This window comes from Bubalus kerabau, chromosome 1 (genome assembly GCF_029407905.1).
Source record: "Bubalus kerabau isolate K-KA32 ecotype Philippines breed swamp buffalo chromosome 1, PCC_UOA_SB_1v2, whole genome shotgun sequence".
NCBI lineage: Eukaryota > Metazoa > Chordata > Mammalia > Artiodactyla > Bovidae > Bubalus > Bubalus kerabau.
The window spans coordinates 167,598,671-167,613,740 of record NC_073624.1 but is presented as its reverse complement, the minus strand read 5'-3'; the positions used below and the strand labels follow the sequence as shown (position 1 = coordinate 167,613,740).

Below are 15,070 nucleotides of genomic sequence, written 5' to 3'. Positions count from 1 at the left end.
CTCTCTGGGTTTCTTGGACTTGGGTGATTATTTCCTTCCCCATTTTAGGGAAGTTTTCAACTATTATCTCCTCAAGTATTTTCTCATGGTCTTTCTTTTTGTCTTCTTTTTCTGGGACTCCTATGATTCGAATGTTGGGGCGTTTAACACTATCCTGGAGGTCTCTGAGATTGTCCTCATTTCTTTTAATTCATTTTTCTTTTTTCCTCTTTAATTCATTTATTTTTACCATTCTATCTTCTATTTCACTAATCCTATCTCCTGCCTCCGTTATTCTACTATTTGTTGCCTCCAGAGTGTTTTTTATCTCATTTATTGCATTATTCATTATATATTGACTCTTTTATATTTCTTCTAAGTCCTTGTTAAACCTTTCTTGCATCTTCTCAATCCTTGTCTCCAGGCTATTTATCTGTGATTCCATTTTGATTTCAAGATTTTGGATCATTTTCACTATCATTATTCGGAATTCTTTATCAGGTAGATTCCCTATCGCTTCCTCTTTTGTTTGGTTTGGTAGGCATTTATCCTGTTCCTTTACCTGCTGGGTATTCCTCTGTCTCTTCATCTTGTTTATATTGCTGAGTTTGGGGTGGGCTTTCTATATTCTGGCAGTTTGTGGAGTTCTCTTTATTATGGAGTTTCCCTGCTGTGGGTGGGGTTGTATCGGTGGCTTGTCAAAGTTTCTTGGTTAGGGAAGTTTGTGTCAGTGTTCTGGTGGGTGGAGCTGGATTTCTTCTCTCTGGAGTGCAATAAAGTGACTAGTAACGAGTTATGAGATGTCAATGGTTTTGAAGTAACTTTGGGCAGCCTGTATATTGAAGCTCAGGGCTGTGTTCCTGTGTTGCAGGAGAATTTGCGTAGTATGTCTTTCTCTGGAACTTGTTGGCCCTTGGGTGGTGCTTGGTTTCAGTGTAGGTATGGAGGCATTTGATGAGCTCCTATTGATTAATGTTCCCTGGAGTCAGGTGTTCTATGCTGTTCTCAGGATTTGGACTTAAGCCTCTTGTTTCTGGTTTTCAATCTTATTTTTACAGTAGTCTCAAGACTTCTCCTTCTATACAGCACCATTGATAAAACATCTAGGTTAAAGATAAAAAGTTTCTCCACAGTGAGGGACACCCAGAGAGGTTCACAGAGTTACATGGAGAAGAGAAGAGAGAGGAGGGAGTTAGAGGTGACCCAAATTAGATGAGATGGAATCAAAAGAGGAGAGAGCAAGCTAGCCAGCAATCATTTCATTATGTGCACTCCACAGTCTGGATCACTCAGAGATGTTCATGGAGTTATACAGAGAAGAGAAGAGGGAGGAAGGAGACAGAGGTGGTCAGGAGGATAAAAGGGGGGAATGAAAGGAGAGAGACAGATCCAGCCAGTAATCAGTTCCCTAAGTGTCCTCCACCGTCTGGAACACACAGAGATTCAGAGAGCTGGGTAGAGAAGAGAAGGGGGAGGGAGGAGACAGAGGCGACCTAGTGGAGAAAAAGGAGAGTCCAAAGGGAGAGAGAGCAGTCAAGCCAGTAATCTCGCTCCCAAGTAAAAATGGGTACTGAAGATTGGGTTCTTAAAGCTACAAAATTGATAACAAATACCAAAAAGCAAAGATTAAAATTCTAGAGTAGAGGTTGGATTTTCAAAAATACAATATTAAAGAAAAGAAGAAGAAGGAAAAAACAAAGTCACAAAAGTTATTAAAATATATATATATATGAAGTTTGCTTTAAAAAATAGTCTTTTTTTAAGTAATAGTAGGTTATAAAAATGAAAATTAAAGGAGTAATAGAGGACTTAAAAATTAAAAAAGAAGTTAAAAAAAGAAAGAGAGAGACCAAAAAAAAAAAAGAATGATCATAAAAATAGTAAAAATATATCTAGGACTTTCTCTGGTGGTGTTGTGGGCAGTGTGGGGTCAGTTCATTTTCGGATAGTTCCTTGGTCCGGCTTATATTTCTCAAGATCTATAGGCCCCTTCCTATGTAGTCGGTACTAACCACAGGGTTTTAATCTATTGCATCAGTCACTTCCAAGGCGGTTCCCTCGGTTTTAGCTTCTGTTTGCTGGTCTCTTCAGTGTCTGATTTCTGCCCTGACACAGGGGGCGGTGGTGGACACTTTTTTAGGCTCACTTGTTCAGTCGCACTGTGGGGAGGGAGGGACGCTGCAGACAAATAACACTGGCCTGTGCTCGCAGTGTCTCAGCCACACTGGGCCTGCCCCTGCTCATGGCGCATGTACCCTCCCTGCCCACACTGCTCAGGCTCTAGGTTGCTCTGCCGGGAACCGTCCGAGGCCGGCCCTGGGCTGCATGCACCTCCCAGGTCTAAGCCACTCAGGTTCAGGCACTCAGGTAGTCCTCAGAGGCGCAGATTCCATTGGGCCTGCGTTTTGTGCCCTTCCCAGCTCCGAGCAGCTTGGGTGATGAGGTGTTTGGCGAGCGTGGTCACAGCAACTTATCACCTCTCCCGTCCCTGCCGCTCGGTTTTCTGGATGTACAACTGGCGCACCTTCTCAGGCAGATGACTGTCCAGAATCGCAATTAGTCTTAGTTAGCAAAGAAGCCTGCTTGCAGTTAGGTAGATAATGTCTCTCTGGGGCTGCGATTGCCCCCTTCTGGCTCTGGCTGTCTGTCACTGGAGGGGAATGGTCTGCAGCCTTCTATCTCTGTTCAGTCCTTTGTTCTGTGCGCGGGCCTGGTGGTGTCTTAGGTTAGGGCTGGCTTTTCGCGTGATAGTTATCCCACAGTCTGGTTTGCTAGCCCAAGTTAGTTCGCTCAGATAGTGCTCTGGGCATTCCAGCCCAATCCTTACTCTAAGCAATGCAGCCTGCGCCTCCCTGCCCAACCCCCGCTTGCTAGTGGCGGGTGCAAGCGACTGCGCTGCTTCTCTGCTGTGGGAGTTACCGTTGGGCTCATAATCTGTGGGTTTTAATTATTTACTTATTTTTCCTCCCTGTTATGTTGCCCTCTGTGCTTCCAAGGCTCGCCACAGACTTGGCAGTGAGAGTGTTTCCTGGTGTTTGGAAACTTCTCTCTTTTTAAGACTCCCTTCCTGGGACTGAGCTCCGTCCCTACCTCTTTTGTCTCTTTTTTTGTCTTTTATATTTTTCCTACCTCCTTTCGAAGACAATGGGTTGCTTTTCTGGGTGCCTGATGTCCTCTGCCAGCATTCAGAAGTTGTTTTGTGGATTTTACTCAGCGTTTAAATGTTCTTTTGATGAATTTGTTGGGGAGAAAGTGGTCTCCCCGTCCTATTCCTCCGCCATCTTAGGACCGCCCCCACACACACCAGTCTTAAACAAGGAGAAGCTGAGAGTTCTAACCCAACACAGCACCTTACAATCTGATCAGAACTCCCAACTTCCAGCTTCTCCTAAGCAGTAAAGGATCACCTCTCACAGCTCTGCCCCCATGGTCAGTACAGTATGAACAGACAAGCATATCAATTCTTAGTTTCTCCTTGAATATAGAAGGAACTGGACAACATTTATAGTACCCCAACTTTCCCAGCTGTTAATGGAAGGATTGGATTCTAACTACCTGTCTTAGGTCTGGGGTAATAGGGATGACACGCCTCAGTCTCTTGGGACACACTAAAGCAGAGACTGGTTTAGAGGAGGGTGAAGTTTGGGTCACTCTGGGTGATTGGTGATGTCCATCTCCGGCACTAGTCTGGGCTAGGCTGTGAAGATTGGTTCTTTTATCTAATGGACAGAAACCAACACAGAGGACTCTCAGGACTTCCCAACTTTTTTCAGATTCAAAAACTACTCATTTAACTTCTATTTTGGAAAAGTGAGAGACAAACGCACAGATGTCCTTGGAAGACTGTAATTCCTAGGACAACTTATCATCAAATGACTCCCAAACATAAAAATCTAAGTCACCCAGTATTCCTGACAATCTAAAACTCTTCCTAATAATATTATGCCTTAAATTAGAAGTAATTTTCAAATCAAGCTAAAAAGGAAATATGGACTCACCTCAGACACAGCAAAAATCAAATGCATGCTATGCACATGCAGTGCTAGATGTGATGGGATCCATGTCCCTTTAGGGCCAATTACGTTCAGGTGGAAGCCACTTCCTCAATGAAAGTTCAAACAGTAAGTGACTCCATTTTGATCTCCCTTTTTTATTATTGATACACTCATTTTCCTTATGATTTCTATTAGTTTTTGCTACACAAAATGTTAACCATAAATGAGCTTAACATAGATGACACTGGCATCTCCTACACCCAATATCACACTAAACTGAAAATACCTTAGATGGGAGGAAATAATTTGCTACTGGGATTACCTACCTTTGAGCAATTTTTACTACTAGGACTTGGCAACATCAATTACAGAAAAAATAAATGACATAATTTGAAAGCTTTTCAGTTTGTTTATATTTCAAGAAAGAATTAAAGAAAATGTTATTGATAAAATTTGATACATCTGGAAGACGATACACTGAAAGAGCTCATCTAAAACTCTGGAGTTACACTGAGCTGTTTGTACGCTAAAACCAATACACACGAAGAAGAACTAGACATGAAGAAGACCTAGTGAGCATTCACATAAGTAGATTCAAATGATAAAACACCATTAAGTTGTACTATGACTTTATATAATTTTCAGAAGTAATTTGTAACTGTAATTTTCAAACCTTGAGTATCAAATGGTAAGGAAAGTTATCTATCTTTTCTGAGGTATCATAAACTTTGAGCATAAAAATGTATCATGGATAGAAATGATAAAGTCTTGCAACATTTTTATTATTGCATTAAAGACTTAGTAGCTTATGACTGATGTATAATAGTTGCTTCACAATATTGCTTTAATTGAATTCATTTAAGACCAATCAATAGAAAAATCAAGCAACATAGCTTTAGCAGAATATAGAGAACAAGTGAAATTTTCAAATAGAAGAAGGTATTGATTTGCAAAATAAGACAGTACCCATCCAGCTTAAAAGTAGCACAAGATAGATCACCATATGGAGAACTTCTCGAGAACAGACTTTGCCAATGGTGGGAAACTGAACTGGAGGATCAAGAGGATCCACTTAGCCTCCAAACTCTACTTCTGCAACCTCATCCTAGACAGCGTGTCCCTCAGAGCCTGGTGGACCTGCTTGTTCCTCAGGGTGTAGATGACAGGGTTCAGCACTGGGGTCACCACTGTGTTCACAAGGGCAGCCTCCTTGTTGGAGTCCAGCCTGTTCGCCTGCTTCGGTTTCACGTATATAAACACACAGCTGCCGTACATCAGAGAAAGGACAATGAGGTGAGAGGAGCAGGTGGAGAAAGCTTTCTGTCGCTCCTTGGCTGATGGGAGTCGCAGGATTGTGACCACTATGTTGCTGTAGGCAGTGATGGTTACAATGAGGGATAGCAGAATGGCAAACGAAGTAACAAAGAAGAAATACATTTCAACAGAGCTGGTGTCGGAGCAGGAGAGGTGAATTAAGGAGCCAAGGTCACAGAAGAAATGAGAGATGATATTGGGGCCACAGAATGATAACTGGGAAACTTTGAGCATCAGACCAGTGAAGAAGATGAAGGACAAGGAATAGCACAAGAAAATCAGGAGGAAACTAACCCTCAGGTTCATGATGGGTGCATAGTGCAGAGGCTTGCAGATGGCCAGGTATCGATCCAACGACATCACTGCAATGAGAAAGAAAATTCCTGCCCCAATAAATAAAAAGAAGAAGGCTTGTGTGAGGCAAGCAGGAAAGGGAATTGTTTGCCTTCCTGAGAGGAAGATGGACAGCAGTTTAGGAATGACTGTGGTGATGAAACAGCATTCACAGAAGGAGAAAGTGCTCAGCAAAACATACATTGGCGTCGGGAGGCGATGGTCAGCCCAGGTGATGAGGATTATGACCGCGTTTCCCACGATAGAGGCCAGGTATGCAAGCAGGTGCGCCAGAAAGATGAGGCTCCCCAAGTGCTGGGCGGCAGGAAACGCCTCCAGAATGAACTCCTGGACGGTGGACTCATTTTTCACCCCCACAGTTCTCTCTGGTTCTCTGATTGTCATCATTCTCTGGCTAATCTGTGAAGCAGAAAATACTATTACTGAAGAATAAAGAATTTAAATGATGTCAACTATTAAATAATATAAAAACACTACTTTATGCTACATTTTTGAATGAGATCATTTCATATTTTGAAATATTTTACTATAAATGGTATTCTATTATCATTACATTATTATATTAATAATAATAATAATTAAATTATAAAATTAAAGATTCATTTTTGTTTTTGCTAATAAATTTTAATGTGTCACTTAACTTTTTTTGGAAAATAATATCTGTAAATAACAGTCCACAAAATAAACAACACAAAATGAAAATGATTTTTTTGCAGACACATACACAATTAATGGTTTAGCAACAAAAGCTATCATCCTGCAGAAATACATCTCATGGACTCAGTTTGTTCATTCTATGCTTCAGCAAGACAAGCAATGTAGGAACCCTCCTGTGCACTGATGTTAGCCCTTTGAAAATAGAAAATGTGAAAGAGCCATTTTCTTATTACCATGTTTCAAATCTGTTCTTTTCCTGAAGTCTGTTCAGCCTGAGTTCTTTTTTCAAGGCCCTAGGGTGAGCAATAAAGGTAGTATATTATACTATCAGAACCACCTAGTCTGTGGGTTTAGAGAAACCATATCTAAATTTGAGAGGGAAATGGTTTCATGGCTTGCTTATTCAGATTCAATGAACACACATATAATGGGTGAATCAGATTCCCTCACACTCTACCAACTAGCAGAATGGTAGTCTTTCATTCTGCTATTAGTTATAGATTAGTCTTCAACATTCCTTTTTCTGGGAGTATTTTTTCACATTGTAAGTATTCAGTATGGCAGAATTAAACCTGTTTTCATTACAGTCACAAGAGGAATATTCTATTTTTTTCTTAAAAAAATGCCAATGCCTAACTAGAATCCAAGTATATTGATATAATCTTTGGGGAAGGGGTCAGTGCTTGAATAAATAAGTAACCATAATTTAATTGTATTTTACTTAATTCCTTTTGGCCAGATCTATTACTTTAACTATGCATGATCCACATTAGAAACTTAAACATAGCCAGTCTCTGGTTAAAATATCTGACCTACTAGATTTCAACCTAGTCCCATGATCAAGTACTCACCACGAAGCAGCTCACAGGAAACAGTGTTTTGTTGACAATGTGCTTCTCTTCTTAAAACAAACCAGGATGTTTTTCCGAGGCTAATGGAAAAGGGTAAAAAACACTTTTAGTTGAGATATACCTTTCTTGGACCTCATACAAAATTAATGGATGCCTAGTGTCCTAAATTAATAGGAAACTACTAAGGCTCCATTTTTTTAAAAGACACATTTCCAAACTCTGGAGTAACCTACATCATAGTTTTTCCCCATGACAACCTGATAAATTCTGGACCATTAAGACAACAAGCTGCCCCAATCATCCACTCGCACTTTCTGTGTTTGGAATACCTGGACATATTTATTTCCATTCTACAACACATCGTGAACATCAAACTTCTTTGCATGTGTATCCATCCCAGAACAGAGTCAAAAAGATGAAACAACAAAGGACAATTTCTTGTTTCATGGTCCTGTTATCAGTCACTTTTCCATCAACCAGACACCCCACTTCATATAGGGAAGGATCACAGCAGTCATAAGCGAGAACATATTCAAATGCCCTTATGATATAATTATCACAGGCTTATTAACCATCACTAGTGAGGATGCTCAGCGTCCAATGGACACATCTTTGGAACTTTCAAATTCTTTAGAGGGGATTTTTTTTAAATAGAATAGGAGCTACAATCACAAAAGAGTCCCAGAGGACAGTTAATTGCTTCATATTTGGAAATGGAAAATTCCAGCTGACATATGTTATAATTACCCTTTCACTGCATATCTACTATCTTTCTCAATAGGCTGCACAGTCCTCTGTGAAAGTCCTTAAAGGTAGATTTTGCACAACTGCCCTAGAGTTGTAAAATTTACAGAATCACAAATTACATATATCAAGAAAGGCTTAAGCAACAGAAACTCTTTTTTACATTAGAATTATCTTTGCTTTTTTATCTTTTTAACCTGGTATTTTCTTTATTGGGTTTGATCCCTGGGTTGGGAAGATCCCCTGAAGAATGGAAAGCCTACCCACTCCAGTATTCTGGCCTGGAGAATTCCATGGACTGAGCGACTTCCACTTTCTTGGTCATTCTATTTTTAGTTTTTTAAGGAACCTCCATACTGTTTTCCATAGGCTGCTGCTGCTGCTGCTAAGTCACTTCAGTAGTGTCCGACTCTCTGCGACCCCATAGATGGCAGCCCACCAGGCTCCCCTGTCCCTGGGATTCTCCAGGCAAGAACACTGGAGTGGGTTGCCATTTCCTTCTCCAATGCATGAAAGTGAAAAGTCAAAGTGAAGTCGCTCGGTTGTGTCTGATTTTAGCGACCCCATGGACTGCAGCCTACCAGGCTCCTCCGCCCAAGGGATTTTCCAGGCAAGAGTACTGGAGTGGGTTGCCATTGCCTTCTCCATTTTCCATAGTGGATACACCTATTTACAGTCCTACCAACAGTGTATGAGGGTTCCCTTTTCTTCACATCCTTTCCAAATTTTGTTATTTGTAGACCTGACATGTGTTCGCTGATACCTCATTATGGTTTTGAGGCCAGAAGCCACAGAAAAATTGGTCACTCAGGCCACAGTAGCCCAACTGAGGTACCCAGTAAGAAAAGTAGCCTTCCAAGCCAGTGATTACTATGGCAACAACTTCCTGTTGGCTCAAACGACAAAGAACCTGCCTGCAATGCAGGGGAACTGGGTTTTATCCCTGGGTTGGGAAGATCCTCTGAAGAAGGGAATGGCTACCCACTCCAGTATTCTTGCCTGGAGAATCCCATGGACAGAGGAGACTGACGGGCTACAGTCCCCAGGCTTGCAAAGAGTCAGGCACAACTGAACAACTAACGCTTTCACACTTTCTCCACCTTGAGTCTTGCATCTCATTCTCCTTGTATGTATCTTGAAGAATTTCAAAACCCACTTTACAGATTCTTTAAAAAGAGAGAATCTGGACAGGTTAGATATGCCACAGAAAGCAACTAGTGTTCCCTTTTCTTCCTGAAAGAGGAAGATGTGTGAAAGAGGAAGACATCTTATTTTTTCAAGACAATTCAGGACAGCAACAAAAATATTCTTCAGATAAAAATAGCCAGTGAAAAGAGTCATAATATCATAACGTTGGCAGAGGCAGGAAGATGGTTGAGAGGGGTAAGTAGACTTCTACCATCTCCTTTCTCAGTAACCAGTATATTTCCCAAAAGCCTTTCTCACATCTCTGTCAATTCAACTCTTTCTCACAATAAAATTTGTTTTTGTTTTTGTTTTTTAAACTCCAATTCTCGGCCTCAGTGTACATACACATCATGTGCAGAAATTTTAGTCTGGAATTCTACTTCACGTCAGCAGCAACATTCAAATTGGGATTTAAGAGCCCTTGGGAAATGAAGTCATGCGTTTTCTTTGAAACTATTTTGGCAGAGAACTCTGAACATATGGGAGCCAGTGTCATATCAGACCAAAGAAGATAAATATAAGGTTTGTGCAAATAACTAGTATTCTCAATGGTGACCAATTGGCTGTACCCAGGGCACTGGCCTTGCCTTTACTTCCGGCCCATGTCCTTTCAGCTCCCAGCAAGGGAGCCTGTCCTCACTACTCACTGGCTGAATACATCCTGCTTAGTGACCAAACACAATCTTGTTGGAAAACTATCACAGAGGCCCCAGATGTGCATGTCGGGAGCATCTTGACATTAATGCAGTGGACTAAGCAGGCTTCTGCACATGGAAAGGTAAGCATATGGTGGAGGAGGCCAGTGTAACAGAAGGTGACTTGGAGCATACATGTCAGACATGTGCTTCAGTATAAGAATCTTTGTCTCAGCATCACCCAGGGCTGGGTTCAGAAGAAGACCCCTGCTCTTATCAGCTGATACAGGATGAGGCAGCAATGTTGCATGTCAGATGCTCTGTTAACTGAGGGAGGCAAGTCCAGACCTACTGTCAGAACCCTAAGTAGCCCCAGAGTCAAGTTCTCACCCAGAATTGCAGGCCATGAAATGTGGTTGTTTTATTCAATTCTGCTCCTTTCTGGGACTGCAGTGGTCAAGGCTCTGTGAAGCCTTGTTGTGGTATGAAAGAACCTGGGCTTGAGAAATAAGATTTCCTCGGTCAGGGACACTGGGAACATGGGATGCATATTCACCTCACTCTGTGACAACAGACTGTGGCAACTGAGCTTCCTTTCCCTCTGCTTTCTGCTCAGCCCAGAGCAAGCACGGGATTTCTTGGAAGAGAATCACTGCGGGAGGAGAAAGCCTTACCCCTCGTGAGCTGATGAGTATATTCCTGGCCTCAGAGACAGTGGTACCTTGGAGGATCTGCTGCAGTTAATGGAAGACATGCAGTTGCTCCTCCAGACTACCCTGTGGGCACTGCCAGTCTGGGGTGAGCAGTGTGGTTGTACAAGCACCACTTCTCACAACTTGACCCATGAGAGGTTAGAAAGAAAGATTCACTCCATGTTGAAGGCTTTCAGCTTATTATAAAGATTCTAGAGCCCAACACTCTCAAAATAGATAGAATTTACTGAGGAGACTGGAGAGAGAAAGAGAATGCTCATTGATCATTGATATGAGCGATGCCATACTGGTGCCATGTTCCCAGACCATCCTTCCTAAATTGGCCAATCTTGTGAACTGCTGTTACTCTTCATCTCACTTACATGCCAGCAGGAGCCTCAGAATGGCAAGTCCATCCTGGATTTATAACTTATATCATGCTGTTGATCAACCCCCAATATCTCTGGCTTCCAGTCTCTTCTATAAATTGACTGTTCTGAAGAAGACCATCTCTAAGGCCTGTGTTTTTTGTTGGTCAGCATTAATCAATGATTGGAGAAGGAAATGACAACCCACTCCAGTATTCTTGCCTGGAGCACTCCATGAACAGAGGAGCCTGGCAGGTTACCGTCCTTGGAGTTGCAAAGAGTTGGACACGACTGAGTGACTAATGCACAATTAATTAATGATACTAACAGGATGATGGAAAACTTAAGATAAATACACCTAAGCTTTCACCTAAGCTTGTAATCATCAACAATATATTTCTTCCTATTTTAAAATATTTTGGTCACAGCATTTGGAAACAGCAGGAGCTCTGGATTCTAGGAGATAGAGCTAAAATCTCACCTAGGTGACATAACCCCCTGGAACTCTCTTAATTCTCAATTTCTTTTTTATAGAAGAACAGGTGAGGAAAACATAATACCTAACATGATTATGGTGAATAGAAACAGAAATACTGTATTTTGGCAACCAGCAAAGTATCAGGCAATGGTAAAGTCCTCATCAAATGATGATTTGGACCATAGAGTATGTTGTATATTTTAAATTGGATATTTAAAGGAAGTGTTACTATTACTGTTGCACTTATTTATAAACTGATAATACTGTATAACATACAAAGTGGTTTTAAAATATGCCAATGTCAATAAGGGCTTCCCTGGTAGCTCATATGGTAAAGAATCTGCCTACAGTGTGGGAAACCTGGGTTCAGTCCCTGGAAGTGAAGTGAAGTGAAGTCGCTCAGTTGTGTCCGACTCTTTGCAACCCCATGGACAGTTCCTGGGTTGGATAATAAATAAATATCAAGAAGTCCATCTACTGATCCAACTATATTTAAGAGTATAATAATGACCCTAATCGGAGAAGGCAATGGCAACCCACTCCAGTACTCTTGCCTGGAAAATCCCATGGACGGAGGAGCCTGGTAGGCTGCAGTCCATGCGGTCGCTAAGAATCGAATATTGAAATTAGACATTAAGGGACACATAGGAAATGTGGACATTACATGTCAAGTGAGTTACATGTTTTATCTTAATTCTTTTAAGAACATGAACAAGCATCAGAAGGTGAAAATGAAGTCCACAAGAGAACAAACATTCCAAAGCTGATCTGTCTCTACAAAGGTGGACTCAGTATTGAAATAGTATGGAACTCAGCTTCTTCCGGGTCAAGAGTCCATTCACTGAGCCACTCTGCTATGTGCCTAACTCCTTGCTAAGGAGCCAAATACTTGTTCTTATGCTTCTCTAAAACTTTTGAGCTCATTGTAATGTCTTTAGTTTAAGATCAGCAGGTGATGCTGAGTGGGAAAAGACGTCCATGGAAATGAAGAATGGGACAAGTGTCCAAGAATTCACCTTGGAGGGCTTCCCTGCTGTCCAGCGCCTGGGGAAAATTCTCTTCCTGGTGCACTCTCTGGCATACCTGGCGTCCATTGCAGGCAAAACGGTTATAGTCACCACCACCTGTGCTGACTCAAGGCTACAGACGCCTGTGTACTTCTTCCTAAGCATTTTCTCTTTCTTTGAGTGTTGCTTCACAAGTGCTATTATTCCTAAATTGCTGGTCATCTTTCTTTTAGGAAAGCAAACGATTTCCTTTGCTGCCTGTTTCTTACAAGCCTGTGTCTTTGTATTTCTGGGAGCAGCAGGTTTCCTCCTCCTAGCAGTGATGTCTCTGGATCAGTACCTGGCCATTTGCAAGCCTCTTCATTACACGACCATCATGAACCTGAGGGCTTGCTGCCTCCTGGTCACAGCCTGCTCGGCTTTGGGCTTCACTCTCATTGCCGGTCTGGTGGTGATGGTGTCCCAGTTATGCTTCTGTGGCCCCCATGTCATACCTCACTTCTTCTGTGACCTCGGCCCCCTGATCCATCTCTCCTGCTCTGACAGCAGGTCTCTCGAAATATTGCTCCTTGTCCTTGCTTTGTGTGTCCTTTTGACTCCCCTCATCATAACCATCACTGCATGCAGCAACATAGTCATCACAATTATTGGACTCCCATCAGCCAAGGAGCGACAGAAAGCTTTCTCCACCTGCTCCTCTCACCTCATTGTCCTTTCTCTGATGTATGCCAGTTGTGTGTTTATATACATGAAACGAAAGCAGGTGAACAGGCTGGACTCTAACAAGGAGGCTGCCCTTGTGAACACGGTGGTGACTCCCCTGCTGAACCCTGTCACCTACACGCTGAGGAACTAGCAGGCCTGCCAGGCTCTGAGGGAGACCATGAGAAGAATGAAACTATCAAGATTAAAAAAAGAAAAAAGTCATCTAGCCTTGGAGTGGAAGGCTTCTAAAAACCATCCATCTTCATTCCAGAGTTCATAATTGAGAGTCTGTTGGGGGCAGTCCTAAGATGGCAAAGGAATAGGATGGGGAGACCACTTTATCCCCACAAATTCATCAAAAGAACATTTAAACTCTGAGTAGACTCCACAAAACAACTTCTGAATGCTGGAAGAGGACATCAGGCACCCAGAAAAGCAGCCCATTGTCTTCGAAAGGAGAGAGAAGAAATCCAGCTCCACCCACCACAACACCAACACAAGCTTCCCTAAACAAGAAACCTTGACAAGCCACCTGTACAGCCCCATCCACAGCAAGGAAACTCCACAATAAAAAGAACTATACAAACTGCCAGAATACAGAAAGGACATGCCAAACTCAGCAATATAAAAAAGATGAAGAGACAGAGGAATACCCAACAGATAAAGGAACAGGATAAATGCCCATCAAACCAAACAAAAGAGGAAGCGATAGGGAATCTACCTGATAATTCCAAATAATGATAGTGAAAATGATCTAAAATCTTGAAATCAAAATGGAATCACAGATAAATAGCCTGGAGACAAGGATTGAGAAGATACAAGAAAGGTTTAACAAGGACCTAGAAGAAATAAAAAAGAGTCAATATATAATGAATAATGTGATAAATGAGATCAAAAACACTCTGGAGGCAACAAATAGTAGAATAACGGAGGCAGGAGATAGGATTAGTGAAATAGAAGATAGAATGGTAGAAATAAATGAATCAGAGAGGAAAAAAGAAAAATGAATTAAAAGAAATGAGGACAATCTCAGAGACCTCCAGGACAGTGTTAACGCCCCAACATTCGAATCGTAGGAGTTCCAGAAAAAGAAGACAAAAAGAAAGACCATGAGAAAATACTTGAGGAGATAATAGTTGAAAACTTCCCTAAAATGGGGAAGGAAATAATCACCCAAGTCCAAGAAACCCAGAGAGTCCAAAAAGGATAAACCCAACGCAAAACACCCCAAGACACATAGTAATCAAATTAACAAAGATCAAACACAAAGAACAAATATTAAAAGCAGCAAGGAAAAAACAACAAATAACACACAAGGGATTCCCATAAGGATAACAGCTGATCTTTCAATAGAAACTCTTCAAGCCAGGAGGGAATGGCAAGACATACTTAAAGTGATGAAAGAAAATAACCTACAGCCCAGATTACTGTACCCAGCAAGGATCTCATTCAAATATGAAGGAGAAGTCAAAAGCTTTACAGACAAGCAAAAGCTGAGAGAATTCAGCACCACCAAACCAGCTCTCCAACAAATGCTAAAGGATATTCTCTAGACAGGAGACACAAAAACCATGTATAAACTTGAACCCAAAACAATAAAGCAAATGGCAATGGGATCATACTTATCAATAATTACCTTAAACGTAAAAGGGTTGAATGCCCCAACCAAAAGACAAAGACTGGCTGAATGGATACAAAAACAAGACCCCTATATATGTTGTCTATAAGAGACCCACCTCAAAACAGAGGACACATACAGATTGAAAGTGAAGGGCTGGAAAAAGATTTTCCATGCAAATAGAGGCCAAAAGAAAGCAGGAGTAGCAATACTCATATCAGATAAAATAGACTTTAAAACAAAGGCTGTAAAAAGAGACAAAGAAGGACACTGCATAATGATCAAAGGATCAATCCAAGAAGAAGATATAACAATAATAAATATATATGCACCCAACATAAGAGGACCACAATATGTAAGACAAATGCTAACAAGTATGAAAGGGGAAATTAACAACACAATAATAGTAGGAGACTTTAATACCCCACTCACACCTATGGATAGATCAACTAAACAGAATATTAACAAGGAAACACAAACTTTAA

General features: G+C 41.4%; 2 protein-coding genes across 2 annotated transcripts; one reads left to right on the top strand and one right to left on the bottom strand.

Moving 5' to 3' along the window:
- Window positions 1–4,499: 4,499 nt before the first annotated feature.
- LOC129641878 (olfactory receptor 49-like) lies at window positions 4,500–7,216 on the bottom strand. The gene is made up of 3 exons (XM_055566461.1): window positions 7,151–7,216; window positions 6,533–6,592; window positions 4,500–6,041 (listed from the first exon to the last, which is right to left on the bottom strand). The coding sequence occupies exons 2-3, from the start codon at window positions 6,533–6,535 to the stop codon at window positions 5,061–5,063; spliced, it is 984 nt and encodes a 327-aa protein (XP_055422436.1). The 5' UTR covers window positions 6,536–6,592; window positions 7,151–7,216; the 3' UTR covers window positions 4,500–5,060.
- A 5,017-nt stretch (window positions 7,217–12,233) lies between these two features.
- LOC129641877 (olfactory receptor 6C74-like) lies at window positions 12,234–13,118 on the top strand. Its single transcript, XM_055566460.1, has one exon. The coding sequence runs from the start codon at window positions 12,234–12,236 to the stop codon at window positions 13,116–13,118; it is 885 nt and encodes a 294-aa protein (XP_055422435.1).
- Window positions 13,119–15,070: the final 1,952 nt, after the last annotated feature.

Excerpts from the sequence above, each read along its gene's own strand:
- LOC129641877 (XM_055566460.1), top strand. The coding sequence starts at position 12,234 with ATGGAAATGAAGAATGGGACAAGTGTCCAAGAATTCACCTTGGAGGGC.